Source organism: Chiroxiphia lanceolata, chromosome 15, assembly GCF_009829145.1.
Source record: "Chiroxiphia lanceolata isolate bChiLan1 chromosome 15, bChiLan1.pri, whole genome shotgun sequence".
NCBI lineage: Eukaryota > Metazoa > Chordata > Aves > Passeriformes > Pipridae > Chiroxiphia > Chiroxiphia lanceolata.
Window position 1 is genome coordinate 9,587,846 of NC_045651.1, and position 26,222 is coordinate 9,614,067.

Below are 26,222 nucleotides of genomic sequence, written 5' to 3' on the forward strand. Positions count from 1 at the left end.
TCAGCTGAGCTGTTCTGGACTGAAATAACCCAACTCTGTGGTGGTCGTTTTCCTTGAAAAGTCACCCTGTGTCATGCTCTGAGGGATAGCGAGGAGGGGTGCACAGGGGTAGGAGCTGGACTTGTCCCCTAAAATTACTAACTTTGCCTCAGGCTGGTGCTCTGGTTTTAGAAGCCTTGTTCTGCTGGAATGCCAAGTGTACTGCTAAAACCATATATCCTCCTTGTCTCGCTGACCTCACTAAATGCTCATATCTCGGTTATAAATACTCATGGAAATGAGCTTTAGTTCTTGCTGCCTTCACTCACTGTTAATGAATTGTTTGTTCCTTTGCTGCTGTGAATCCCTGCTGAGCTGCTGCTGCTCTTATGTTACTTTTTTGGTCTGTTATTTTGCCCGTGGGGGATAGTGCTGTGTGGGAGAAGAGACGTGGCAAGGAACGTGTCGTGTGGCATTGGTTGCCTTCTGTGCCAGTTGTGTTGCATATTTGTAAGAGATATATATCACAGAATCCCAGAATCAGGCTGGAAAAGACCTCCAAGATCATCAAGTCCAACCTGTGCCCGATCCCCACCTTGTCAACCAACCAGTTGTTCCTTGGACACCCCCAGGGATGGGGACTCCACCACCTCCCTGCGCAGCCCCTTCCAATGCCTGACAGCCCTTTCAGTGAAGAAATTCTTCCTGATCTCCAACCCGAACTTCTCCTGGCACACCTTGTGGCCATTTCCCCTTGTCCTGTCCCTTGTTCCCTGGGAGCAGAGCCTGACCCACACTCAGCCAATGGTTTTTCTGGAGCACAGCCACTGACCTGGCTCCACACTCCTGTCAGGGAGTTGTAGAGAGTGAGAAGGTCCCCCCTGAGCCTCCTTTTCTCCAGGCTGAGCCCTCCCAGCTCCCTCAGCTCCTCCTCATAGGACCCTTCTCCAGCTCCATTGTCCTTCCCTGGACACTCTCCAGCCCCTCAATGTCTTTTTTGTCATGAGGGGCCCAGAACTGGACCCAGCACTCGAGGTACCTCAGCAGTGCCCAGCACAGAGGGACAATCACTGCCCTGGTCCTGCTGGCCACCTTATTTTTGACACAAAAGCATATGACTTATGCTGAATACTGAGTTAGTACAAACCACCTGCTCCTGAGGAGGCAGCAGTCAAATACCACAGGATGGGGAAAAAACTCCCAGGGTGCCACCCCACCCCAGGCACTGCACTGGGCAATGTTCACATGGAAAGTATGATACACAATAAGGTAACCTAATAATGTTAACAGCCAAGTTCTAATTACACAGGACTTGGCATTTCTTAACTCCCACGTATTTTACTTCATAACTGTGATGCTCTTTTAATTTGGTCTTGTACACGGTGTAGGATTTGGTGGTTCTGAGAATAACAACATGGGGTTGAGGGAAGGGCACAAGATTTGGAGCTGTCTCCTGACAGGGACCTGCCTAGGAAAAAATGGGGATTTTGCCATGAGCTAGAAGCCAAGAGAGAGAGAGAAATCCCAAACCAGTGAGCCAGTGTAGCAGGATGTTAGGGAAGTATTTTGTATTGTTGGTCTTTTCCAACCTAAATGATTCTGGGATTCTTTTTCCACAGAGACTGAGACCACTGTTGAACCCTTCAGATGTGTTTTCCTTCAGTTTCCCTGGGAGGCAGGTTTGGCATTGTCCCCATTTCATAGATAAGGGAATTGAAGCAATGTTTTGCAAAGTCTGTCGCTGCTGCCCCCGATTTTTGATGCTTGAAGACATGGTACCTTTGATTTGATGTGTCAGAATATTTCTGTGTTTTTCTAGCACTTAAGAAGTGAAGTGGGCTGCTATGCTAATCAGGAGATTAATTTTTTCCCTAACTCTATTCTTGAAAAATTATTTTTTCGTTTTTACTGGTGTTTAAATAATTCAACCCAAGACACCTTGTGTGAAAAACTTCAGCCCACAAAGAGTTAAATTGGCTTCTGTGAGCAGCCTTTGTCATGGAAAGTGTTAGACGAGCTGAGCTGTGGGTGTCCCTGGGAGCTGGGTTTCTCTGTTAGTCACTGCCCTTCACGTGCTATTTAAGTGTCTTTTGCCAGTTTGCAAATGCTGAATCTTGTAAAATAGGGAAAAGACTATCAGGCTGTGGTATTTATAGTAGAAAACAGTAATAGGAAGATATGAACAACACAGAGCTTCTAGAAAGCTGAGTTGGGTGGAGTTTAGCCCGGAAAGGAACAGAATTCAAGCTGTAGGAGCTGGGATTTAGGAATGGCTCAGGCTGTGATGAGTTCAGGATAGCACTAATTTATTCCACTGTAGGGAATGGTTTTTCTGAATGATTTTCCATGTAATTCCATCCCCAGTACTGTTACCTAGTTCTTACTGTGCTTCTAGAAAATACCCCAGCAGTAGAGTAAAAGTTTTCCTCGTCACTGACAAACGTGTTTCCTCTGTAATTTCAGATATGTGCCATCATTGGAGGAACATTTACTGTAGCTGGGATCCTCGACTCCTGCATTTTCACAGCATCAGAGGCCTGGAAGAAGATCCAGCTGGGGAAAATGCAGTAGCAGTGAAACTCTACCCTCGTCTCAAAGGACAGGAGAAAAGATAGAGAAATCTACCACTACCTGTTTTTGTCTTTATTTTCTATTTGATTGAATCAGTATGTTTTTCTCTAATCAGGCTGTTCAGTGAAGATGTCTTCAACAAATCAAAGAAATCTCATGCATTTCAGAGCTCTGAGAGGGAAAAATCAGTGGAATCAGGGTGTGGATTTCGATTCCCTCCCCCCAGAAAGAGAGGTTGAAATGCCAAATATGAAATACACCATCAGCTCTAAATAAGGACAACAATGTGTTCTCTGGGAGGTTCCTATGGCAGTGTACAAACTAGGTAGTAGTTTGCAAAGAGTTGAACTGTCTTGTGGCACTTTTTGGAGTTCTGTTGGATTTGCATGATTAGACAATCGACTTTTGTATAGGGCAAAATTATACATTAGGAAGAAATTCCACCCATGGTGCCAAAAAGGTGATGTATCTGTTGGTGAGGAATGGAAAGTGTTAGTCCCCATGGCAAACTTAAGAGACAGAGGGCATAAATAACATCAGGAAATGTTTTGTGCTTTTATTGAAAGCTCAGTTGTTCAGATACAACCTTTCAATGAAGTGAACAAACGAGAAGAGGAAGCCTTCTCCCAGCTACCTTTTCGTGGGTAACCTGTGATCCCAGCAGTGGAGGGCATTTCTTTTACTCTGGATTTAAAAGTTGTTTCATTTCTTCCCAGAAACTGAATATCCAGTCTTGTGTTTACAGGTGGCATGAAGTAAAAACCAAACTGAGCAACACAGTTTTATGTGGCCTTTGCTTTGAAAGGGAATTGTTGTCTTTACAACATAAGCTTATATTTTTTTCTTATGTTTTCAAACACAGACCACCCAACAGTCTGGATTCTCCACTTCTGCTTTATTATTATTGCTGTTGTTTTGTTGAAAAGAGGTAGTATATTCTCTGTGCTCAGAAAAATGGTGCAGCCTTCTGGGTGGATGAGCACAGCTTCCTTCTTGCATTATGTGTGTATATTCAGTACACCTGTCAAACACAGGAAATCTGACTTTCCAGGATTTAAGGTGCCTCCCTTTTCCTTAAAAACTCAGTCAGGATTCTTTTCTGAGCCCTGGGCTGACACTGTTCTCCCACAGGTACAGCAGTAGCAGGGCAGCATTCCCACAGGCTGGCCCCTGCTTGGAGTTTTGTTCTATTGCTTAAAATGGTACCTGAGCTTCCCTGTCCATTCCTTCAAGCCTTGTCTTCTGGGGTCTCCAATAAATGGAGGCGTGAGGGGAAAACTGCTGCCAGGTGTGACTTGCATGTCATGGTGGACATGAGTTCACTAAGATTAGACCAAATGCCCACCAGTGCTTTTTCCATGACCCCATCCATGTTCCTTGAGTAGTAACAGTCTCCGCATGCGTTGTAAATGTCTGAGCTGAGGACACGCAAATTTTAAGTGTTCCAGGATGGATATAAATCATAAAATAAAAATCCTTAACTCAATGCTGTAAATTCTAAGATGGTTGCAGGGTTTCTCTTTGATAATATCTACTGCCCCCTTTTCCTGGAGGCAAACATTATGCTGTAATGATATGAATCCTTGAATATTCAGTGTTATTGTTAGAGTCAGATGCATTTCAAAACAATTTTAATACGTGTCTGTTGAAATTGTCTCATTGCTGTGGAAGTAGGGAAGGTGTAGCCAGTTTTATCCATGCACCAAAAAGAAGCAGCCAATCATCTGCCCTGTAGTGACTTGGGACAAACGACAGCATTGGAATTTTTCCCTGTTCTTATTCTGGACTGATTGCTATGACTTTAGTTGTAAATTGGATTGTGTAACTTCCTGTATCTGTTCATGTATGGATAGATTTTATACATTTTTTTTCCATTTACAAAAATCAACTTGAAAACGAGATGCTTGTCTTCATTTGGGGGGGGTGTCCGTGTGCCTGCGGCTGGTACCCACCGGGTGGCCAGGATTTTCCATGGCAGCTGCCTGAAGGATTCCCTCTAATCCACTGTGACCAGTTGAAGCTTACAGCAAAACTGTCCTGGTTTTTCCTTTTGGATTTGGTGAGTCTTTGCTCACAGCTTGTGAACCCAGTGGATTACAAAGATGGGATTTATAATATCCAAGTCATGCATCCTTCTCCTGAGCTGGGCCAGGGGAGATCTTTGCAGTGCAGTGGATTGTACCAATCATTTTCTGAAGTTTCTCCCCCGGTACAATTTCTTAGACACAAACAAGTGAAGGTGGTTGCGGATTCCTTGTGTCCCCTGGTGTGTTATTTCTGTCCTTCCCCCCGCTCCCTGTCTGTGTTAAACTGCCTTCTGTGCAGTCCAGGCCAATTCTCTAAACCAAACCAGTGAAGTTATTTGGCTTTTTTTTTTTTTTTTAAATAACATACATGTGCCTACTTTCTCTGCCAAAATATCCCTTGCAATAACCTCATAAATCATTTTTTTTTTTTTTTGCTAGATGTGAAAACCAAATTGTATTCAAGTTCTGGCAGAACTTGGCTGAAGAAACAGTCTGTACCTTGGTTCTCTAAACCAGGTCTAAGCCTTTGAGTGCTGCCAAGCCAAGGCCACCTTCTGGGGGCTGTTGGAAGTTGTGATGAGCTTGTCCTTCAGACATGGGTCACACAATGGTACTGAATCATGTGTTTACAGAAGAATCTGCTCTTCATCTCTCCAAATGTGAAAGTGAGGCAGTTACAGCCTCTGCCTCCACATCTCAGTAGATTTCATTTTTATTTTCAACTTGCTAGAGACAAAATGAGCTTAGTTATGCTTTTAAACATCATTGCAAACAAAACCAATTTCAGGTCATAGTGGAAGGGAACCACTGATCATAGGTGCTCATCCCTGTTCCTGACTTTGCTCTTTCAGGTCAGTGTTTTGATAGAAATATTTGGATTTCACGAGAAAGACATCCCTGTGGGAAGTAAAATATTTGGAACTTCCAGTGTAAATTAACTTAATTTCATTTAAATTCACTCTAACTCTAGACTCCATCCCATGGTGAGAACTTGAGGCATAGGATCGTTTGCAAGGTGGAGTTAAGACTTTTAGATCTATGGAAAGTGTGCTTAGGTGTGTTCTAGGCAGTATTGGACTGCTGAAGATGATATTTTAAGACAATAAAACATAAACGGGGTACGAAAAATTGGAAGAGATGCACTTGTGAACGTTCAGTCTGGTTTCTCAAATACTTGTGTTCAACTACAGCGCTGTAAAACATGAAGTCTGCGGTTCTGATGGCCAGTTATCAATTCCTGAATATTTCTCATTTAAAGTTGTTATCTGTTTGTGTGACACACTGAGTGTTGGGGCTGACAATGACTGTGTTGAGTCTGTGCTTTAGAATAGTCCTTTGAAGTTGCAGATTGAGGATGTCAGTGAGGTGTTTTCCCCTTGGAAGGTAAGAGGAGGGGGCAGGGGAGGAGGACTCAGCCCTGCAGTGTGTTACAGTGATGTTCAAAGCACAAGTCTTTTGCATTTCTACAGTGGAGACTATTGAGGAGTTCTGGCATTTGTTTTTTAATTTGCAACCTTATGTTAATAAAATATTAGCCTTTTTAGTTCTGTGATTAAAATAAAACTCTTACATGATTTGATTGGCTTCTTGTTGCACTACTATTGCAAAATCAATCTAAAGAGGCTTTTTTCTTTTGTTTTTAATTATGATTTCAGTGAACTGAGTGTTATCACACGGTGAAATCACTGTAAGCCAGGTCATTGTGGTGAAAGTTATCACAAGGCTCTTTTGTAATAGGCCCTGAGTCATGTCTGGACATTCAGTACTTGGTTTTGTACAGTACCAAGTGTCCTAACCTCCCTTTTCTAATGAAAGGTGAGTGGACTGTGCTTGGGACTTGCTGGGTTTGGCTTTAGTCACTGTGCCCCTTGGTATATGAAATAACCAGATTTTTATTCCCCCCCTCCTTTAATGTCCATTTAGCCTTGCTTCATAAGTATTTAGAAATAAGTGTCTGAGGCAATTAATAAAGATTAAATAGTGAAGGGTTACAACACAGTGAATTTGGGCTCGAGATATCTGCACCATCTTAAGGAACCAATTCCCTTTATGTTCTGGTGTTGCTGACTCATGTTGGTGTCAGCTGTACAACATCTTTGTGAAGGAAGACATCCTGCCTGCTTCCAGTGATTGGAACACAGACTTCCAGAAGTGGTGAGATTGTGCTGAAGGTTCCTTATTCTGTAAATGATGAGTAAAGGCACTGGGGAAGGTGTTTGTCCAAACCTCAGCCTGCTGCAACTCAACAGTCCAGAACTTTTCCAGCCTCTGTTAATAAGTCCAAACCCAGCCAAGTGTCTGTGCTGCATCTCCTCCAATTGATTGGTTCATTTCTACCAATTTTCTTTGAGAATAAATTAATCTGTGTCCTGAAAATATGTACTAGGGCGACATCTGCCTGAAAGGCAAGTGGTATGTGCAGGTAAGGTGGTTTATGGAGGAAAGGATGAGGTGACAGGTGACACAGGCACAGGACCAGGGGCTGAGTGGGGGAATTTGAACTTGGCAGAAGCTCCAGGGAACTGGTGTCCCTTTGGGGCTGGTGTCACTGAGGGAGCTGGGCTGGGCTAGAGAGGAGGCACCAGCAGTATGGTCCTGTTTTCATCCACGGCCAGGGAGGGGCTGGACATGGAGAGAAGTAACTGCTGCTGAATAGCTCTGATGGACAGGAGGGGGTGCACGGATGGGTACCAGAGATGATGCTTAGGTGGGCATGGGAGGTGATTCCTGTGTGAGCACTGGGAGATGATGCTCAGGTGGGTACCAAGGAATGATGCCCAGGTTAATACTGTAGGATAATGCCCGGGTGGGTCCTGGGGGACACTGCCCAGGTGGGTGTTGGGGACAATGCCCAGATGGGTACTGGGGGCGATGTCTGGGGTGTTTCCGGGGGATGATGCCCAGGTGGGTACCGGGGGATGATTCCCGGGTGGCTACCAGGGATGACGATCAGGTGAGTTCCAGGGAATGAAGTCAGGGTTGGTACCAGGTCGGTATGGGGGGTGATGCCCAGATCTGTCCCGGGTCCCTCCCCGGTCTGTCCCCGCCCGTGTGGCCTCCCGGCCGCCAGGGGGCGTTCGACCCTGCCCGGCGCGCGGGGTCTCGCGGGGTCTCGCGGTGCCGCTCCCGGAAGCGGAAGCGCCTGTGGCTCCTTTTCCGGGCGGGCAGCGCGGCGGCGGCAGCGGGTGAGGAATCGGGGGGAGCATCCGGGATAATCCGGGGTCATCAGGGACCATTCCGCGCCATCCCCGGCCAGGATCGTGCGCAGCGCCCTGCGGGGCCTCCGAAGGGGAGCGGGAAGGGGCCCGGGTCGCCGGGGGCCCGCCCGGAGCTGTGGGGCGGGTTTGCCGGGGGGAGCTCGGGCTGCGGGGAGAGCTCGGGGTGCGGGGAGAGCTCAGGCTCCAGGAAGGGCTCGGACTTCTTCGGTCTGTGCCTTGGTTATGGATTATTAAATTGATACGGTCCAGCTCGCATAGGAGGTGCCAGTTTGTGCACTGGGAAGTTGTGGAACTGAGCAAAAGCACCCTTTGATTTATCTTTTAATTTAATTTATCCTTTGCCAGCAGGATGAGTGGTGCTATGACAGGCAGTCTTTCAGTGCAGTTGTTAAAATTTAGGAAAGACCAGAAGTGTCTTGGATTTGCAGATGTGTTACCTGTGCGCTCTGCCGAGGAGCTCTATTGAGGAGCCAGAGCAGGGCGAGTTCCCTCCGCGAGCTCAAAATATACATCGAGTTCATAAGTGAGAGTGGTGTGACTGCAGGGCAGGATCCGGGTGTCCTGAGTGCTGGGAATGGGGAGGTTTGGATTAGAAGGGTCGTTGTCAGTCATGGAAGAGGCTTAAACATTTGGCATCAAGGCTATGAGGGTCCATTAACCAGTGAGTGGATTAAAAATAGCTAAAAGTGCTTTTTTGTGCCCTGGCCCTGTGGGTGGACGGTGAAACACGGTGTGTGTGAGTTATGAGCATCTCCCAAGCTGCTGTTCCTCTCTGTGCAGGCAAAATGAAGTTCAACCCGTTCGTGACCTCGGACCGCAGCAAGAACCGCAAGCGGCACTTCAATGCCCCTTCCCACATCCGCAGGAAAATCATGTCCTCGCCCCTGTCCAAGGAGCTGCGGCAGAAGTACAACGTGCGCTCCATGCCCATCCGCAAGGACGACGAGGTCCAGGTACCTCACTGCCCTGAGCTGCTCTGTCGCACGGGAAACTGTCTGGGTTTTAGTTTTCAGAAGAAAGTCTTCACAGAAGGGGTTGTCAGGCACTGGAAGGGGCTGTCCAGGGAGGTGGTGGAGTCTCCATCCCAGGAGGTGTTCAGGGAACGACTGGACGTGGTACTCAGTGCTCTGGTCTGGTTGACAAAGTGGTGATGGGTCACAGGTTGGACTCTGTGGTCTCAGAGATCTTTTCCAACCTAAATTATTCTGGGGTTCTGTTTCCATATGTAGCCTGTGCAAAAGGGAAGGACAAGACAAATTCACATTGGTGCTGCAGCTTTGCCCTGGGTATTGCAGAAATAATCCAAGATAATCTAGTCATGACTTGAGCTTTAGTCAGACACATTTTGTTTCTCAAATTCACATCAGTGACAATACAAGGAACGAACACAAGTGTGGTGGCAGTTTTACTACACTTCACTTATATGCAGTGATTGTCATGCTGAATTAAAAGCTTTCAACAATAAAGCACAAAAAATTTTCTTTTTTTATAGACTATTTGCTGCCTGTGATATTTAAAAGATTGATTTGGAAATGAATCTAAGTTAAGTGGCTTTTTTTATATAAAATGCAATGACAGGTGAAAAAATAACTGTTCAAGTTGAAGCCTTGTGGCTGAAAAGTTACAGAGCTTCATTAGTGTTTACTGCTGGAGAGTGAGGGCAAAGCACAGTTCTGATCCATTATATTTTAGTGACGCAGGAATTGTCAAGTCAGTGATGTCTTTGTGGCGTGTGTGTGTAAAGAACTGGGATGGGATTTCAGTGCAGCTCTGGTGTCCTGCTGGATAACTCAGTAGTGGTTTATAAGGTGTGGTGGTTGTTCAAGGGGTGTTTTTGGAGCGTGGGTCATTGTGTTCCCTGTGCTGGTGTTCAGGTTGTCCGGGGACACTACAAAGGGCAGCAGATTGGGAAGGTGGTCCAGGTGTACAGGAAGAAGTACGTGATCTACATCGAGCGTGTGCAGCGGGAGAAAGCCAACGGCACCACTGTCCACGTGGGGATCCACCCCAGCAAGGTACGGTGGGACCTGGGATCTGTGGGCTGAGCTGGGGGGCACATAAGGGCACTGGTATGAGTAGAACTTGTTACCAAGTGCTGGTGCTGCACTTGGGTCAGGGCAACCCCCAGGATCAATCCAGGCTGGGGATGCACAGATGGAGAGCAGCCTTGGGAAAAGGACTTGGGGGTCCTGGTGGGGGAGAGGCTGGATGTGACCTGTCCCAGAACACTCCCGTGTCTTGGGCTGATCCCACAGCGTGGGCAGCAGGGAAGGGAGGGATTCTGCCCCTCTGCCCCGCTCAGGTAAGATCTCTCCTGCAGAGCTGCCTCCAGCTCTGGGGGCCCAGCGCAGGAAGGACATGGAGCTGTTGGACCAATTCCAGAGGAGGTACAAATATGATTAGAGGGATGGAACAGCTCTGCTGTGAGGAAAGGCTGAGAGAATTGGGATTGTTCAGCCTGGAAAAGAGAAGCTTCAGAGTGAACTAATTGTGGCCTTCCAGTACCTGAAGGGAGCCAACAAGAGAGATGGAGAGAGACTATTTACAAGGGCCTGGAGTGACAGGACAAGGGGATATGGCTTCAAACTGACAGAGAGTAGGGTTAGATTGGATATGAGGAAGAAATTCTTTCCTGTGAGGGTGGTGAGGCCCTGGCACAGGTTGCCCAGAGCAACTGTGGCTGCCCCATCCCTGGAAGTGTTCAAGGCCAGGTTGGATGTGGCTTGGAGCAACCTGGTCTAGTGAAAGGTGTCCTTGGCCATGGCAGGAGGATGAAATAAGATGATCTTTAAGGTCCCTTCCAACCCAGACCATCCTGTAATTCTGTGTATAATGGAGATGCTGCAGCACTGGGTGGGTAATAAACCCGAATAAAAATAAATGTTACAGTGTTGCGAGTAGAGAAGTGAGTTGAAACCAGTAACTCCTCTTTGTTTCCAGGGTCAGAAAGCCACTAGAGACTTTGGAGTCCTGCTAAAACACTTTAAAGGGCTTGATGTTTTTAAACTACAGAACAGATTGTTTAGAATGATCCTTCATCTTTGCTATGTGGCATTTGCACTGGCTGAGGAGGTGTTAGAAATGTTTAAATAGATACTCAGAATCAGGATTTGTTCTTGTGGGCTGTTGTGAACTAAATTCTGAACCTGGTTTCAGCCTGAAGTGTTGAGTCAGTGAAAACCAGGCAAAGTGTGTTTTGGTCATAACAGGAAACATTTCAAACTAAACAGAACCACTCACCAAAACCTGGTTTGAAGCAGATGAATTTAGTCTGCTTCAGCCTTGCCATGTGGGCACACATACGGAAGCGTTGGTGGAAAAGATCGAGTTGTAACAGGTTTTGTGCGGTAAATAGTTGGTGTGTTGAGCAGAGGGAGAGCAGAATTATTCCAAAACAACATCACGACTTGTGTGCAGCAACAACATCTGATGGACAAGGTGACATTGTGGTGGAGCCTGTGCACATACTTGTTGTGTGGTGAACAGCAGTGAAAGAAATTGAATTTTCTGCTGGTTCTTTATTTCTGGGAAGGTTTTCATTAATTGGGAACCAGACCTTGATAAAGCTTTGCACAAGTTATTAATGCAGATGGAGCAGAGGAATGTTTTGTTACAGACTTGCAGTGGGCTGTATGAACAGTTTGTACCTCTGCTGGGTAGAGAGGTGGGAATTACAAATAAGAGAGACCTAAATACACAAGGAACTGAGGAGGAGTGTGAAGTCCTGCTGCAGCTTTTATGGGATTTCTAGGATTTGATTGTCAGGTGTATTTTTTAAGTACTGCTTTCAGTTATACCAACACACTTATTTCTTGATTCTGTGATCCAAGACAAACACTGAAGGCTGCTTTTGGGCTGGACATCAGAGCCTCAGTTTGCTGGTGCTTTGTTTGCAATCCCATCAATTGGCAGTGGCAGTGAAGGGTCTGCACAATTACCCTTTATGTGTCAGTCATGTTTGATAATCACAGCTGTGCCATACCAGGTATTCTTCAAAGTGTCTTTTTGGTTACTGTGGTGCTTTGACTGTTGCCTTTTTGGTGAGATCAGCTCTTCTGTGTTTCAGGTGGATGTGGTATCCATCATGTTTGAGCTGAATAATGGAAAGTATATGTACTTCAAAGTCATTATTTTATTATGTAGTTCAGTAGAAATTTGGCTGCTTTTCACTTTGTGCAGTGCTTTGGCTGTGCATTGAAAGAACTGTCCATGTAGTCTGATTCCTGGGTGTGCCTGGGAAAATCGTGGAATGGAGTCAGTTCTGTACCTCGGGTTTAGTCAAACCAAATGAGATAATCCATGGGAATAACACTTTTGTGCCAGGGCCCAGCTGCAGTACCACGGGTCCATCGGGTTGCTGTCCTTAACTCTGCAGGGACACTGAATTCCTTGTCCTCTCTCCAGGTGGTGATCACCAGGCTAAAGCTGGACAAGGATCGCAAGAAGATCTTGGAGCGTAAAGCGAAGTCCCGCCAGGTTGGGAAGGAGAAGGGCAAGTACAAAGAAGAAACAATTGAAAAGATGCAAGAATAGATGGTTCCTGTTTGACACCATTAAAAAACTGCTAAAACTCAACCTATTGTGTGTCTTCTCATTTAGATAGTCTTGGTTTGGTGTGTCCTGCTCAGCCTTTAAATATTCCTTCTTATTTTGACTATGTAAGAAATACTCCCACTAAATTAAAAACCTTTTTATGTCTTCTTCTTCCCCATAAAGGAATGTTTCAACCAACCGCTGAAAGAGCAGTGCAATCCTGAAAACACAAATCTAACAGCCATCATAGTTCTGTCTCTTCCACAGATCTTTAACAGTTCCTTAGATGTGTTCATGTTTTTAAATTAACATTTTAATTCTGCAGACTGTATATATATAATATTTTATTGGATATTTGAAGTAAGCTATTGCTGGCCATGTGTCTCTAATCCTCTTCAGTTATCTTTCGACTGTCTTATGAATTTGAGACTAAAACATGACATTTTAGAGGTTTATTTGGCACGTTGTGGGCAAACACAGGCACTGAATTTGCTGTGTGATCTCTTCAGGCCTTACATAATTGGTAGAGCTTGACAAGGGGGTTTATCACCAGTGCTTGTGAGGTAGAGCTGACTGGTTTGAGAAGGGTAGGGATGAAGCAGTCTCAGTGCTGGTGCTATTTTGGATGAACTCTTCAGTAAGAGGAAGTTGTTTTTAGCACTCTATACCTACAAATTGAGAGTGGCTGCAGTGTGTTGAAGACAGCCCTGAACTCAAGAGAACTTACTGCCTCAGTGAGTGGCCCTCTCACAGCTGAGATAGAGGGAAAGAAATTCATCTGCCTGCAAAACACCAGGATCTGAAAAATGGGATGCTGTGAATTGAGAAAAATTGCATTTGCACTTGGGAAGTCATTCATAAGCCTGAATGCAAAGCTTTGTTTGGTGGGCTGTGAATGAGGGTCTCATGCAGGCTCGTGTTTGTCCCTCCAGTTCGTGCTGCTGAATACGAGGTATCTTTGCCTTGAGTCAGTGCTTGAGGAAAGGTCCACCGAGACCTTTCCTGGTGCAGATCTGCCCTGTGGGACCCTGTCCCATGTCCCCAGTTCCCTGAGGAGCTCAGAACCAGCCCTTGGAGCTCTCTCCCTTACCCGCCAGCCTGTTTTTTCTGGGGTCCCATTATGAACAACGGCAATAAACAGGGAGATGATATGGTGCGGTGAGCAGAGCAGTGGGCCGAAGCCGGTAACTCCTCGCTGCTTCTGGGGCTGGAAAGGCGCCAGAGCCTTCGGGTTCCTGCTGAAACTCTTCTTTAAAGAGACTGACGTCTTTGTTCAAGAAGCGCAGCACAGGCGCATCACCTCCTCCCTCCCTCCCTGCCGGCGCGGCCCCGGCGCGCTCCCGCCCCGCGCGCTCCCGCGGTGACGCGGCGGGCGCGGGTTGGTGCGGGCGGCGCGGGCGGGGCCGCTCCCGGTCCCTCACAGCCCGGCCATGGCGTACGGCGGCCTCGCCGTGCCCATCATCGTCATGAGCGTGTTCTGGGGGCTGGTCGGCGGCGTCCTGCCCTGGCTCGTCCCCAAGGGCCCGAACCGCGGGTGAGTGACCGGGGCGCGGCGGGCGCGGGCCCGTCCGGCCCCTGGGGTGTGGGGGGAGGCCCCGGCGGAGGTTTCCCCGCAGCCCCGAGGGCTCCCCCGCAGTGTTGGCGCAGCGCGGGCGGGCCCGGGGCCGTGACCGGAGGGGCCGGAGCCGAGCGGTGCCCCCGGAACCCCGCACGGGTTTGGGTTTTCCCCTGAGGCCCTGGCACAGGTTGCCCAGAGAGGCTGTGGCTGCCCTGTCCTGGAAGTGTCCGAGGCCGGGTCGGAGCAGCCTGGTCTGGTGGAAGGTATCCCTGCCCATGGCAGGGGTTGGAGTGAGATGATCTTAAGGATCCCTTCCAACCCAAACCCTTCTGTGAAACCTCTGCAGACACAGCGCCCTGTGTCAAGCAGGTTCGCTGTTAGTCAGGTGGTATTTGAGCAATAACTTCCTCTTTCCTTCCTTACTTGACCTTTCCTGACTTACTCCACCATCCTCTGGTTTCCCACTGGAAAAGTTGCTATAGGAGATCTCGGTTCTGTGTTAAATGTGTGCTGGTGCCCTTGTAGCGGAGGACAACAGTGGGGCATCTAAGCGGAGGGTTTTCCTGCAGTGGTTGTGGCTGCTCAGATTAAAAAGCAGACAAGTTTTTGTCTTTCTCTTTTCTCTAGGAGATAATGACTTCTTAACCTCTCTTCCTCTCTCTGACACCCCCTCTACTCCACAGGTACCAACTGTCTTTTCTCTCAGTTGTTTATCTAAACCCAGAGGAATATTCCTCAGGCTCTGATATTTGCTGCCTCACTTTTAAGCCTTTTATGCCTGGAAACTTGTCTGTCCTCAGAAATACCTTGGAAATATGTCTTCCAGGCATGAAAGTATGTGAAATATGTGGGTGACGAACAGGTGGTGTATCCTTATTCCAAAGTGTGATTGTTTAACAAGTGTGAATAGAGCACTGCTGTGTTCTAATTCTACAGCAATACCTTGTAGTCTGTTCACTTCCCATCTTCTTAAAAAATTATGCAAAGTTTGTTTCTGAATAGGATTGCTGTTTTCCTAACAAAAGAAGTTAGTGCAAACTTTACCTGACCTAAGAATTCCCATTGCCTAGGTTAAAACTCCCAAACAAAGGCTCTGGGACTCCTTGGAAAGGTTCCAGGCTGTGTTGGCTTTGTAGCATTCATTCGAAAGTTGACAAAGTGGATGTGTATTGATAGATGAAAAATATTGAAGTTCTTGTGTCACAAAAGGGTTGGAAGACACTGTCCTACCATAACATTTTGTTACTCATTTGGGGGAGGAAAGACATAGAGGGAAATTCTATTTTATGACTTAAAAATAAAAAAACCCTCCACTTTGCCACTGAGTTCCATGAGCTGCAGAGATCACTGTTAGAAAACCTCATTTCCTTTCTTCCCATTTCAAAATCATCTGTGTGTGTAGCTGCAGTTTTACTGTTTTCAGTTTCAAGAGCTTGGTTCTTCCTTCTTTTCAGCTTCACTGTGCTTTCTGACACAGTTCTCTTCCAGCAAAAAAGGGAAATCTTACACTACAGATCATTTCACGTGGCTTTGACATTTTATTTCGTATTCTATTTGTAAAGCCCTCATTTGTTCTATAAAATTAAAAGTTATAATTTGACACTGAAATTTTCTGTAAGTAGAATTCTGCAAATGAAGAAGGTGTTTACTGTGTACAATAACATCCAGTTTCAGTGATTTACTGTGCTGGCAGCCTTGGCTGTGAAATGGAGCGGGGACACTGCATCAGATTTGCTCCTCCTCACAGTGATTTTTGTTAAATATAGCTGTAAACTTCTGTTTCCAGAGCTGTGTCAGTCCTTTTGCAGAGTCTGTGCTGTGCCTTTGTAGTTTACTCAGCTGGAAGAAGTCAGTACACTCATGTTGAGTCATCTTTCATATGATCAAAGTTAAACTTGTTCTTGTTTGCTGGGATTATTTTTGCCAGTGTATCTTGTGGTCAGTCACAACATGACACCTGATCAGCTGTTTCTCTCCTTCTTTGCAGTGTTATCAACACAATGCTGGTGACATGTGCTGTTTGCTGCTACCTGTTGTAAGTATAAATAATGTCTTGCCTTCTGACCGAGGCCCAGTTCTGATGGAATCAAAGGTTCCTTTTTTAAAGCCTCAGAACATTCAGGAAGAAGCTTTTTTGAATGTGTCACATGGTGTTCTTTGACAGCTCTTAGAATTTCTAGTTCTGAAGACCTCCAACGTGCCAAAGAAAACATTTTCCCATTGGAAAACACTGAATTAAAATGAACTTGAATTCCTTTTGTGGTCCTCCGACACATAACTGTGAGCTGTGCTCTGTGAGGACTCTATATTCCTCCTCTCCAGTTCACTGCCTCATTTACTCACAAGTGTAACAACAGTTGCTCAATTCTAGGATTTTTCTGATTCACAGATTGGGTTTTTTTGCCTTTTTCCTTCTTTATACCTTACACTGATTTCTGAGGTGTTACTAATTCAAACCTACTGAAGAGTTTTGCCCTTAGTTTGGTTGAATTTATTCTGGGAATCTGGTAGAGCGGTGGGTGGAAAAACTTCTGCGTGGGGATTTTTTTAGTGATACTTTGATATATTAAGACCATTTCTGTTTAAATGCGCAGTATATTTTGAGGGTGCCTATTTTCTGTAGGAGAGTTAGTAGCAATAGCAAAGTGACTTGCTGAGAGCTCCTTGTATCATGTTATTTATCAGGAGGTAAGCCAGCTGTAGCTGGAGTCTGCAAGAGAAAGTGTGCTTGTTGTTTTCTCTCTCTTTTTTTTTTTTAAGACTTCAGAGACTTAGTTTGTAAAAGAAAGTGCTATGCAGGAATAACTTTGGAAGAATTTGTTATGAAGAGTAAATTGGTAAAAGTCTGGTTCAATCTTAAGGATTAACTTTTAACAAAAATCATTATTTGGAGTCCCATTTGAACCCAAGTAGTATTTGCACTTTCCTGAACTATTCAGGCATTTTTTATGCTACTCAAAGCAGCTTAATATGAATATTTAGAGAAATGCATCTCTAATGTCAAGACTTATTCTGAACTGGCAGCCAAATGTGATATTATCAGTGTTGGCATGTTCCAGGAGAGGCCTGTTTGGTTCTGGGTTGGGTTCAAGCTTATACAGGTTTGGTTTGGTCTAATAATGTGATATTCAGATTTTATACAGGTGAGGTGCTTTTAAACTTCATTTCTTTATTCAGAGTATTTGACAGGTGAAGTCTTAAGAAATCATTCAGTTAACTGTAAAAGTCCAGCAGATTTTGTTCTGTGTTTTATATCCATGACAGTTTTTAAACTCAAGTTTTGCTGAGTGGACATAGAAACTTGAGAAGAGCTTTGCAGTGCAAGCAGCTTGAATTTGGGATTGAAATCTGGGAGTCTCAGTGCTATGAAGGTCTCCTTGCATGCACATAAAGTTTGTAGCAGCCCAGCCTCACAGTAGGTCCCAAATGCTAAGAAAGGGCAGCTTTTTGGTCATTTTTACTGGGTTACTGCATTTAGGTTACAGTAAGTTGGGTGGTGTTTTTTTCTTAGGGGGAGGGTTGAGCTTTGTTATGGTTTTGTTTGAGTTTGAAGTTCTCACTTGTTTTTGTCCTACAGAAATAATGTCCCACTCTTCTAAAATCCTTGAAGCTTAGGGTTTGTTGTCTGTATTGTTTGAAGAAGAACAGTTTCCTTGAAGTAGAGGCCACGTGGCATCTGCAGCATCCTCTGGATTGTGATGTGGAATGTGTTTGTTGTAGAATTTCTTAACTTTTGGCTGAATGCTGTGAACTTCTCCAATGTACAGTGATATTTCCCTTGTAACTTTAGTGGATTTTGTACCTAAACAGACCCATTACAAATCATTATCATGTTTTCTAATCTGTTCTTGCATGTCCAGTGAGGGGGTTTGTTGGTAATTTTGGAGGCTCCGACTTGTTTTCTAAATTCCCTTTGGCTTTCTCCAATTATATCTTGGAAAAAGAGAAGCAGCCAAAAATTAGGATGTTTTAAGACTTCAGTAGTTGTACCCAACCACATAAATGACATTTGTAGTGTCTGCTTGCCAGAATGCAACAAAAAGCCAATTTTTCTTCTCGTGTTCCAGGATAGAACTTGCCTCATCACGCAGTCTTTATTTTTTTTAATTTATTCCATATAAAACTGTAGAACAGCCCTTGTTGGAAAGGACCTTGAAAGATCATCTGGTCCAACCTTTCTTTCCTCAAACATGTGGAAGTTTGTTGTTCCTGTGTCCTCTTCCTTTTGGGGAGAGGAGGCATTGAAAACATTTCAGACCTTAATTTTTGGTGACTAAAGAAAGACACTGATTTTTCATACCAGTCTTGAAGGAAACCCAAAGAATGGTTTCTGAGGATTCTTTGTTAGATAATTCTTGTTGTCCCAGGTATGGTCTTCTGTATTTGTGTGTCCTTAGCAGGTGGCTGGTGCTATTATCTACTTCTTTGTAGAGTTTAGAACTCTGCTGGATCTACTTTCATGCTCTTTGAGTTACCTTTGCGGTTGAAAATAGGAAAAAAAACAATTTCCTGTCTTCGTTAAACACCACTTGATTGTCAAATTGATTTTCAACAAACCCAATTTGTCCTAACAAAATTTCAACTCAAAGCTGTTTATTCTGTGCTTAGATTTAACAGTAGTAATTTTGAATAACCATATTGATTACATGGTGTTCATTTGGTTGTTCTGTGGAAGATATTTGCATGGGTAAGTGCCTATTTTGTGTACAGATCCTGTACCCAGCAGCCTTTTGAAGGAGAATATACAACCCTCAGAAACCTCATAAAATACAAGGCAAAGCCTTACTGCTGCAGAAATTATAGGTTACACCATATTGGGAGGTACTGTCAAAGTCTAAATCTATTTTGCTGTTTACAAAGCAGTTCCTGAACAGTACCATGATGTCCTAGCAGAGGGCAGGGTGCTTGGAAAATGGTATTATTTGCTACTGATGCTAAGAGGATTAAAATACGGATGCCCAAATTGACATTTAAATAAGAGATAGCAGGACCTTAATTTGCAACACGAGCACAGACAGATGGCAGTTATGGTGGAAAGACCTTTTAAAAAATCTTTCTGGTACAACAGAAGGGACTTTAATTTCCTTGTCTGAGCTGGGTAATTAGCAGTAACTGTTCTAAGTGGGATCTGGTAGAATTTAAGGGCCTGTGGGTGGCTCAAATGCCATACCTGCTTTTAGCAACTCCAGAACATTGCCCGTTGGATACAGAGGTTTGTTTTACTCTGAATGCTGCATTTTGTTTTGTGTTGTCACCATGGACTATTGTGTAAAGCAGCACAGCTTAAGCAAAACACGGGAAAAGCTTTTCCGTGACTTACCTTGAATGCAAGGGAGTCATAGGTTAACTACTGTTTTAAATTACCAGGCCCTCACAGAGCAGGAGAAGGAATGTACTATTGCCCTAATGCCTCCATGGCTCAGAGCTCGGGTATCCAGCATGGCCCCAACAAATGCCTTTTGAAAACTGCACAGTGCTTTTCCTAAAGCCTGGTTACGTAGGGTGATATTCTGAATGTGTTCCCAGCTCATTTAATTCACAGCCATGCTGGGCCTGAACTTGGGAAGCAGCGAGAGGTGAGAGATTTGTGCGTGGAGTTCCTTCCTGCTGTACAGTGAAAAAGAATAATGTGCTTTAACAGGCTTTTAGTGTTCCTACCCTCCTCCCACTTGTGTTACTTCAGGATGCTGAAGGCAGATGGCACAGTGCTCTGGCACCTTTCGATCTCTCTGTTGTATCTGAAAATTAACCCTCACAAAATAAATTCCATGATCATTTTAAGAGCTAATTTGCTTTTCCCTTAAGTAGATTTAACACAATGGTTAACATGGTCTCAAAACACATTGTCACTGCTTTGGACAGCACAGTAAAAACGTGTCAACCTAAAGGTTGTTGGCTGCTCTCGGAGGTGTCTCGCTGACGTTTTAATTCCTCAGTAGAGCCTGCTGCGTATTGCAAGGCTCCTGTGACTGATGGGCTGCTGCAGGATCAGCCTCTTGTTTTAACTGGAGTTCTACTCTCTGCAAAACTGAAAGGGGCACTGCAAATAAATATTTGTAAGTTGGAAGAGGATTGATGTGTTTTCTTTAAACCTGACCCACATCTTTTGCCTGTGGCTGTTCCAGGCGTTTTGCAGCCGACCTGCACTTGGTTTGTTGGTCGGAGCATCCAGGTTTGTGTGGAATTTTCCATGACTGCCTAAGCACTCTGATACATTTGTGGCAGCTCCCATTACAAAGCTGCTCTGCTTTTTCTCCTCCTTACAAAGCATTCTAGAAATAGCAGACAGATGAGCCAGTGTGTTCACTAAATGTGTTTATATAGTTAGTATTTAACATAGATTTAAATCCATGGAAGCATCCATTGCTTTCTCTGACTCTTATAACATTTACAAAGCAAATATATCTTTTAACAGTGGAATATTTATTTCTGTTTAGCTTTCCTGGATATTTTCCACAAACTACATTCCTCTTGTTCTCAGTTCTGGCTGTGGCTGCTGCAGTGTTAGTTTGTGCTCTGCTCCGATGACAAGGCCGCTCTGCTCAGGGTCTGGAGTTTGTTGGGTTTGTTCTTGGGGTATATTTTTTGTCTTTTTTTTTGTGTGTGTTCCTATAGCATTGTACCCTTTTGCTTCAGGTCCCTGTTCTTTGACCTCTGGGCCGGGTTTAAATTCAGTTTTGTTCAATCTTTGAAAATGTACCATTTTCTGCAAGAGCAGGTTGTCATGCAGTGAAAAGCAAATGAGAGAGAGGATGTTTCTCAGAGGTATTTGTTTAAAGGATTCTTCAAAGGCACTGAAGAAAGGTCTGTTCTTTTATGTTTCTGTCTTCTGAGCCCACAAATACCTGAGTTTTGTGTATCTAAAACCACTTTCCTGTCAAAGGCAAAGTACGAGGGAAATGCTGTCAGGTGGTTTTGTGTTGCTTTAAATTGAACAGAACAATTTATTTCAGTAGCAGAAAGATTTGGTGCCATAACTTCATTGCCTGTTTCTGGTCCTTGTGTATGAACTTGAGTAGAATTTTTATCTGTTCCTAGACCGTCTTGAAAATGGTCTTTTCTTCTCTGCCAGCCCTTGTGCTTTGGTCAAGCCTTTCCATTATCATAAGGTTTGTAATCTGGCTGATGTTCTCTCTGTTGGGTTGGGGGGTTGTCTTGCAGTTGGCTGATTGCAATTCTGGCTCAACTCAACCCCCTCTTTGGGCCGCAGTTAAGCAATGAAACAATCTGGTATCTTAAATATCACTGGCCTTAAGGATGTCTGTCCTCTGCTGCAATTTATTGACTAGGTGAGTATGATCAGATTTATTCATATATTTGGTATGTTAAAGCTTCGGGAGAAATTGAATGGTGGTCTAAGCAGTGTGATCAGAACTGCTGTAGCTCTTTTGCAGGAGAAATCTGTCTCTCTGTAGGCTGCAACAAAACATGTTTTGGGTGGTAATCTTGACTGGATACGTGAAAAGCTTGGACTGAATTCTTGACAGTTATTTTTCTTTCTATCCTGTCATGTAGTGCTGTGTTCAGGGGTTTGTAAGGAGAACAAACATTTCATCCAAAAGCAAAAAAAAAAATTGGGCTGGGGTGTTTTTTAATAGCTAGCATAAGTGGATTTCCTAATCTTGAACAATTGTTAAACCTCTCCTCAAGCCTACTACCATTTCATCTAAGGCCTGTCCTGATTTCCAAGGCAACCTACAGTTGCCCTCATTCATCTGGGAAGTCAGAGCAAGAACAGTGATTAGTGTGTTCTTTATCTCCTGTCAATATATAGCTCTAACCCTGAGCTCACAGCTGGATGGCTTATTATGTTTTTAATGACAACCTGTGTGCAACTTTAATCCCAGGTGAGCCTGGTGGTTGATATCTGGGCTGTGCTGCTGGAATGTGGTTGTTGCAGTTCCTGGGCTTTCTGACAGGGCCAGCAAAAATAAAGTGTTGTTCTGAAAGTACCTTGATGCTGTTGGGTTTCTCCAGAATGGCAGCATTTGGAGTTGAAGTTTCAAATGAAGGAAATGTGGAAACAAGCACACATGGTTTTAGTTTGTATGCTGGTAACTGAATAATCAGACACACTAAGTTTTTTACCTGGGTTGTTGGGGTTTTTTGTCTTTTCAAGTTCAACTGCCTACCCCTACTCCCTTGCTGGTGTTGCTTCTGTTCCCAGAAATCCAGTACAGCAGACAGTGAGAGCTGATGTTATAGCTCAGTTAAATGCTGTCTGTAAAGTGTCCTGGACATTTGTGCTGAAGCAAAGCTCCTCCTCTGTTTCAAAGAAAGCTTCATGGGAACCGTGTTGTTGTCAGACTGGGGGCACGTGAATGTGTCTGTAGCTTCTTTTAAGCACCAAGCAGAATCTAAAGGTAGAGTTGGCCCCGCTTTAAGTCGAGGCCTGTAATTAGCTAAGTCAGTCAAGCAGAATTTCCTAGGAGCAATTTCACTGTTCGGGTGTTAACATATAATTAGTGAGCTAAAACAGAGAACAGCGTATTTTGGTAATGGGCATACAGATCCCTGAATCCCATAGGATGATTCAGTTTGCCTGGGATCTTGAAATGTGGTTATCTGGACAAGCGGATGCCTCGGAAATAAAAATTTGGTTTCATGGTGTGTCAAAACCATCAAGGACAGCCTGGAGGTGAGATACAGCCCATCAGAATCAGGCCTTTCCCCCTCCAGGATTTTCCAGAGAACTGAAGTTAAATTAGTACCAAGAAAGGGAGGGAAGTAATATGTTCAAACATGGCCAAAGAGTTTGTGAGGAACTGCCGTTTTTAAACTTTTTAATGGAATATGAGACCTGCACAGCACATGCTGTCATGTTACATGACATAGTTTGTTTTAACCTTTGGTGCATCCGATTTCATTGGCTTAATTTTGGTATAAGGTTCTTGTTTCTGTGAAAAAGAATGGTTTAAAAAAGTAAAAGCATATAATAAACTTGAATATCTGTTCTTTTTTGCTTGAAACGTGCTGTCACAGGACACACCACTCTCCATGGTCTTGTTTGAATTCCTCCCATAGTGTTGAGGGAGGTGCTCCGTCCCTTTTCCTTGCTCTTGTGTGCACTCGGAGCCTCCTGTGGAATTTGACTAGACAGGAGCTGTGAATTAGATCCCATCTGATCAGAGTTGGAATATATCCCTCTAACACTGCACGGATTCCCATAAATACAGCAACCAGTTAATTTTGGCTTCTAAGATGTGCTTTTCCAGCGTTAAAGTACTATACTTTTTTCTGCCTTCTGTTTCTTTCACTTGAGGTTTGGATGGATTAGTATGGATAATGCAAAGAGAATGAAGTACTAAGTCCCAAAGTGGAGAGATCTTATTTAAAACCAGAGGTGATCTAAGCAAACCCATTTTATTTTACCAACTGAGCAAATTAAAAATGCTCTAGTGAGCTCCTCACATTCTAGAGGGGAGCTCTGCATATGCTGACCTGATCGATCCATGCCAAATTACACAGGTTTGGTCTGTATTTTCAGTGAATCTCCCTCCAGTTCAAGGGATGATTATACAGCGTCATTTCACATATCCCCAAGTTAAGGGCTTGGATGGCAGCACATCAGAGCACACAAAGCTCTGTATCCATGGTAAATATGGGCTGTGGTCTCTTCCAAAGAATGTGGTCCAATGCTGCCTGTTCTCCTTGACTCGGTCAATTCATAATCTGTGTTCTCAGACCAGGAACTGTCTTGGTGCAAGTGCAAGAAGGGCTGTCATCCAGATCACTGGATGCTGTTACAGCAAAGAAAACATTCTGGGGAAATAGTTGTTCTACCAGCTTATAATGTAACTAAAACTACTTGCAGTAGCTCCAGAAATGAAACTGCCAAGAAAACATCCACGTAGATGAATTATCTGCAGTTCTTGACCATTTCTCAGTGCGTTTGTGGAATGGAAATAGGTGGGGTTAACAACCAGGTCTTCAGTTAGTAAATTGTCTCGATGGAAAGGAATAATGAAGTTGCCTCTTGCTTTGCAGGTGAAGAAGAGATTTCCTCCAGATGAAAAACTCCACTGACCCAAAGATGCCCTTTACGTAGCTGGTTGGATACCAAGCCTGCAGTAATGCCTTAACCTTTCTATTGTGCTTCAAGGGGCTTGTTCAAAGCCCTGTATTTTTCCTACCTTACCATTTAACAGTGTGCCTAATGCAATTTATACTCCTCTTTGGTACTGGCGATTTTTGACTGTTAACTCCAGACGTGGTGAAAATTTCTAAAGTTTTTACGGGTCATAAAGTCATTTCCTATTCATTTTCCTCCCTCTTTAGGAGCACTTCATGTATCTTGCAGGTCTTAGATTGTCTGTCATTGTGCTGTTCACCCCTGTTCTGTTTGCACTTGACAAAAATGTGTGCAATAAACTGTATGAGGAGAGGAAAAACAGTGGTGCCACAAGCTGATGGCTTTTTTTTTTTTTCCCAAATGAATTGTATTCCTGAGAAATTTGCTCTTAAATTTCTCACGCCTGGAAATAAAAGTAATCCTCTGCTTTATACAAAATGTTCTTGTGCCATGTTTAACTGTTACAATGTGCCTTTCTGTGGGTTTAATCAGTAGCTGGAGTTGAGCTGAGGAAACTTAGATGATAGGATGGGAATGAATCTAGTAAGTTGTTTGCCAAGGAGTAACTTCAAAAGGATATAAAAGCTGTTGCATGCACAAGAGCCTTTATGAATTCTTCCTTACCTGCTTCCATCATGTCCAGATAAATTGCAATTATTCTCTGCTGTGTTTCATTGTTATGCTCAAGGACATAATGGAGTGGTTCTTTTTCTTTTCCTTTTTCCTCTTGGATAGCACCATTAACTTGTTCTGTGGGATAGTGCTCATTACTATGCAGGAAATTCCAAGATCCTGACAAGTAACTCGCAGTGATCAAAAACTGGACAGTGTGAATTGCAAAAGAAGAAGAATGTGCCCCTTATTACGAATAAACATAGCAACTGCTGGGACTGGAATAGTGGATTTTTTTTGCTACGTCACCTTCTACAGAGAGCTGTGTTTTACCATGCAAGACATTGTACACCATCATGTTCCACAGTCTGTAGCAAATAGCTCCTAAGAAAATTGAAACCAAATGATCTTACAAAACATTAAGTGGTTGTTTGGATTTTTAAGTGTGTGAAGATTAAGATATGTTGACAGTGTATGAGGGGGGGAGGGAAAATACTTCAGGACATCATTGACAAATCTGAATGTGCAACAGATTTAAAAATACATTGATCTGCTTGTCATATTTACCCTAAAGTGAGATATCCAAAAAGAAAACACTCCGTGACAAACAGTGCTGTTAGTGTATTGTATTACCACTTTCTTGAACAGCCTTTCTATTTTAGGTTCTAAGCTATCACTTGCTGTAGAAGAGAGAACTAAAACAGAATTCCCATGGTGTGTCTCACTGTTGATGAATTTAATGGAAAGAGCTATTCCAAGCCTGGACAAAGAAGCCATAGAGCAATTTTCACTTAGATGCTTCCCAGAAAGAAATTCCCCTTTTTCAGAGTGATTAATATTTCCTCTGAAGCAGATGTCAGGTAGTGGCATGACTGAAGAAGCTGAAAAAACACTGTTTTGTCTCTGTTGTACTGAATGTTGTGTGACCTACTGTCTGCATCGTGGTTGTGAGTGGTGTCCATGTGTGCCAGGAACTAACAGTGCTTTGGATAATTCCTTTTCTTTTTGCATGACTGCAGGAAATTAGAGCAGATTCAGGGTGTTTTAACAAACAATGCAGGTACCAGAGCCTTTAACAGTTCCCTCTTGGTTTTGCGACAACATTAGAACACAAAATGTTCAAGGAAGCTTGTGTTGCTTGTAATAGGAAACCTGCATCTGCAGAGAAACAGGTATTTTAGGGCTAAGGTAAAAAATAAGTAAGATTAGGGAAACTGGCTTCAAAGTCTTGAAGACTTTTAAGTCATAAACACTGGCAGCGTGTAGAGTGACAGTTCAGTTAGCTCACAAATGCTTTTAACTGCTTTTGTTCATATTGTTTAAGAAATGCAAATATCTGCATCTATATCCTGCACAAGATATTGTTCTGGAGAGTTTCTTGAAGTTTACTTTTCCTGTACTGTAAATCACGGAAGCATTTTACTCCTGTGCAGGGCTGAGTCAGTTGTCAGAGGTGGGTGGCTGGTCCCTTGTTTCCAGAATTAAATGCTATGGAGTCTCTGGGGAAAAAAAAAAAAAGCAATGCGGTGAAATGCAAAAGTTGTCTAAACAATAGAAGAAATATTCTTTACAAATAGCAAGGTAAGAACGGCTGGGTCTTTTTTTTATCATTTTTATTAGCAGTGATTTCTCCAGTTGTGTCTTAAGCAGTC

At 43.9% G+C, this 26,222-nt stretch overlaps 3 protein-coding genes across 4 annotated transcripts in view; all 3 read left to right on the forward strand.

The window, feature by feature from the left end:
- Positions 1–6,146, forward strand: part of ERGIC1 (endoplasmic reticulum-golgi intermediate compartment 1) — a 60,934-nt gene extending 54,788 nt beyond the window's left edge. For both annotated transcript variants that reach the window (XM_032703394.1, XM_032703393.1), the window contains exon 10: positions 2,443–6,146. In XM_032703394.1, coding sequence (XP_032559285.1) covers positions 2,443–2,550 — 108 coding nt within the window. In that variant the 3' untranslated portion in view covers positions 2,551–6,146. The remainder of the gene's footprint in view (positions 1–2,442) is intronic.
- A 1,547-nt stretch (positions 6,147–7,693) lies between these two features.
- Positions 7,694–12,370, forward strand: RPL26L1 (ribosomal protein L26 like 1). The gene is made up of 4 exons (XM_032703395.1): positions 7,694–7,762; positions 8,576–8,748; positions 9,670–9,810; positions 12,200–12,370. The coding sequence occupies exons 2-4, from the start codon at positions 8,581–8,583 to the stop codon at positions 12,326–12,328; spliced, it is 438 nt and encodes a 145-aa protein (XP_032559286.1). The 5' UTR covers positions 7,694–7,762; positions 8,576–8,580; the 3' UTR covers positions 12,329–12,370.
- Positions 12,371–13,703: 1,333 nt separating this feature from the next.
- ATP6V0E1 (ATPase H+ transporting V0 subunit e1) lies at positions 13,704–24,854 on the forward strand. The gene is made up of 4 exons (XM_032703397.1): positions 13,704–13,862; positions 15,874–15,921; positions 21,048–21,175; positions 23,874–24,854. The coding sequence occupies exons 1-3, from the start codon at positions 13,759–13,761 to the stop codon at positions 21,139–21,141; spliced, it is 246 nt and encodes an 81-aa protein (XP_032559288.1). The 5' UTR covers positions 13,704–13,758; the 3' UTR covers positions 21,142–21,175; positions 23,874–24,854.
- The last annotated feature ends 1,368 nt before the right edge of the window (positions 24,855–26,222 follow it).

Excerpts from the sequence above, each read along its gene's own strand:
- RPL26L1 (XM_032703395.1), top strand. The coding sequence starts at position 8,581 with ATGAAGTTCAACCCGTTCGTGACCTCGGACCGCAGCAAGAACCGCAAG. Across the intron at positions 8,749-9,669 it reads GCAAGGACGACGAGGTCCAG|GTTGTCCGGGGACACTACAA; the intron begins GTACCTCACTGC and ends GCTGGTGTTCAG. Across the intron at positions 9,811-12,199 it reads TGGGGATCCACCCCAGCAAG|GTGGTGATCACCAGGCTAAA; the intron begins GTACGGTGGGAC and ends TCCTCTCTCCAG.
- ATP6V0E1 (XM_032703397.1), top strand. The coding sequence starts at position 13,759 with ATGGCGTACGGCGGCCTCGCCGTGCCCATCATCGTCATGAGCGTGTTC. Across the intron at positions 13,863-15,873 it reads CCCAAGGGCCCGAACCGCGG|TGTTATCAACACAATGCTGG; the intron begins GTGAGTGACCGG and ends CCTTCTTTGCAG. Across the intron at positions 15,922-21,047 it reads GCTGTTTGCTGCTACCTGTT|TTGGCTGATTGCAATTCTGG; the intron begins GTAAGTATAAAT and ends GTTGTCTTGCAG.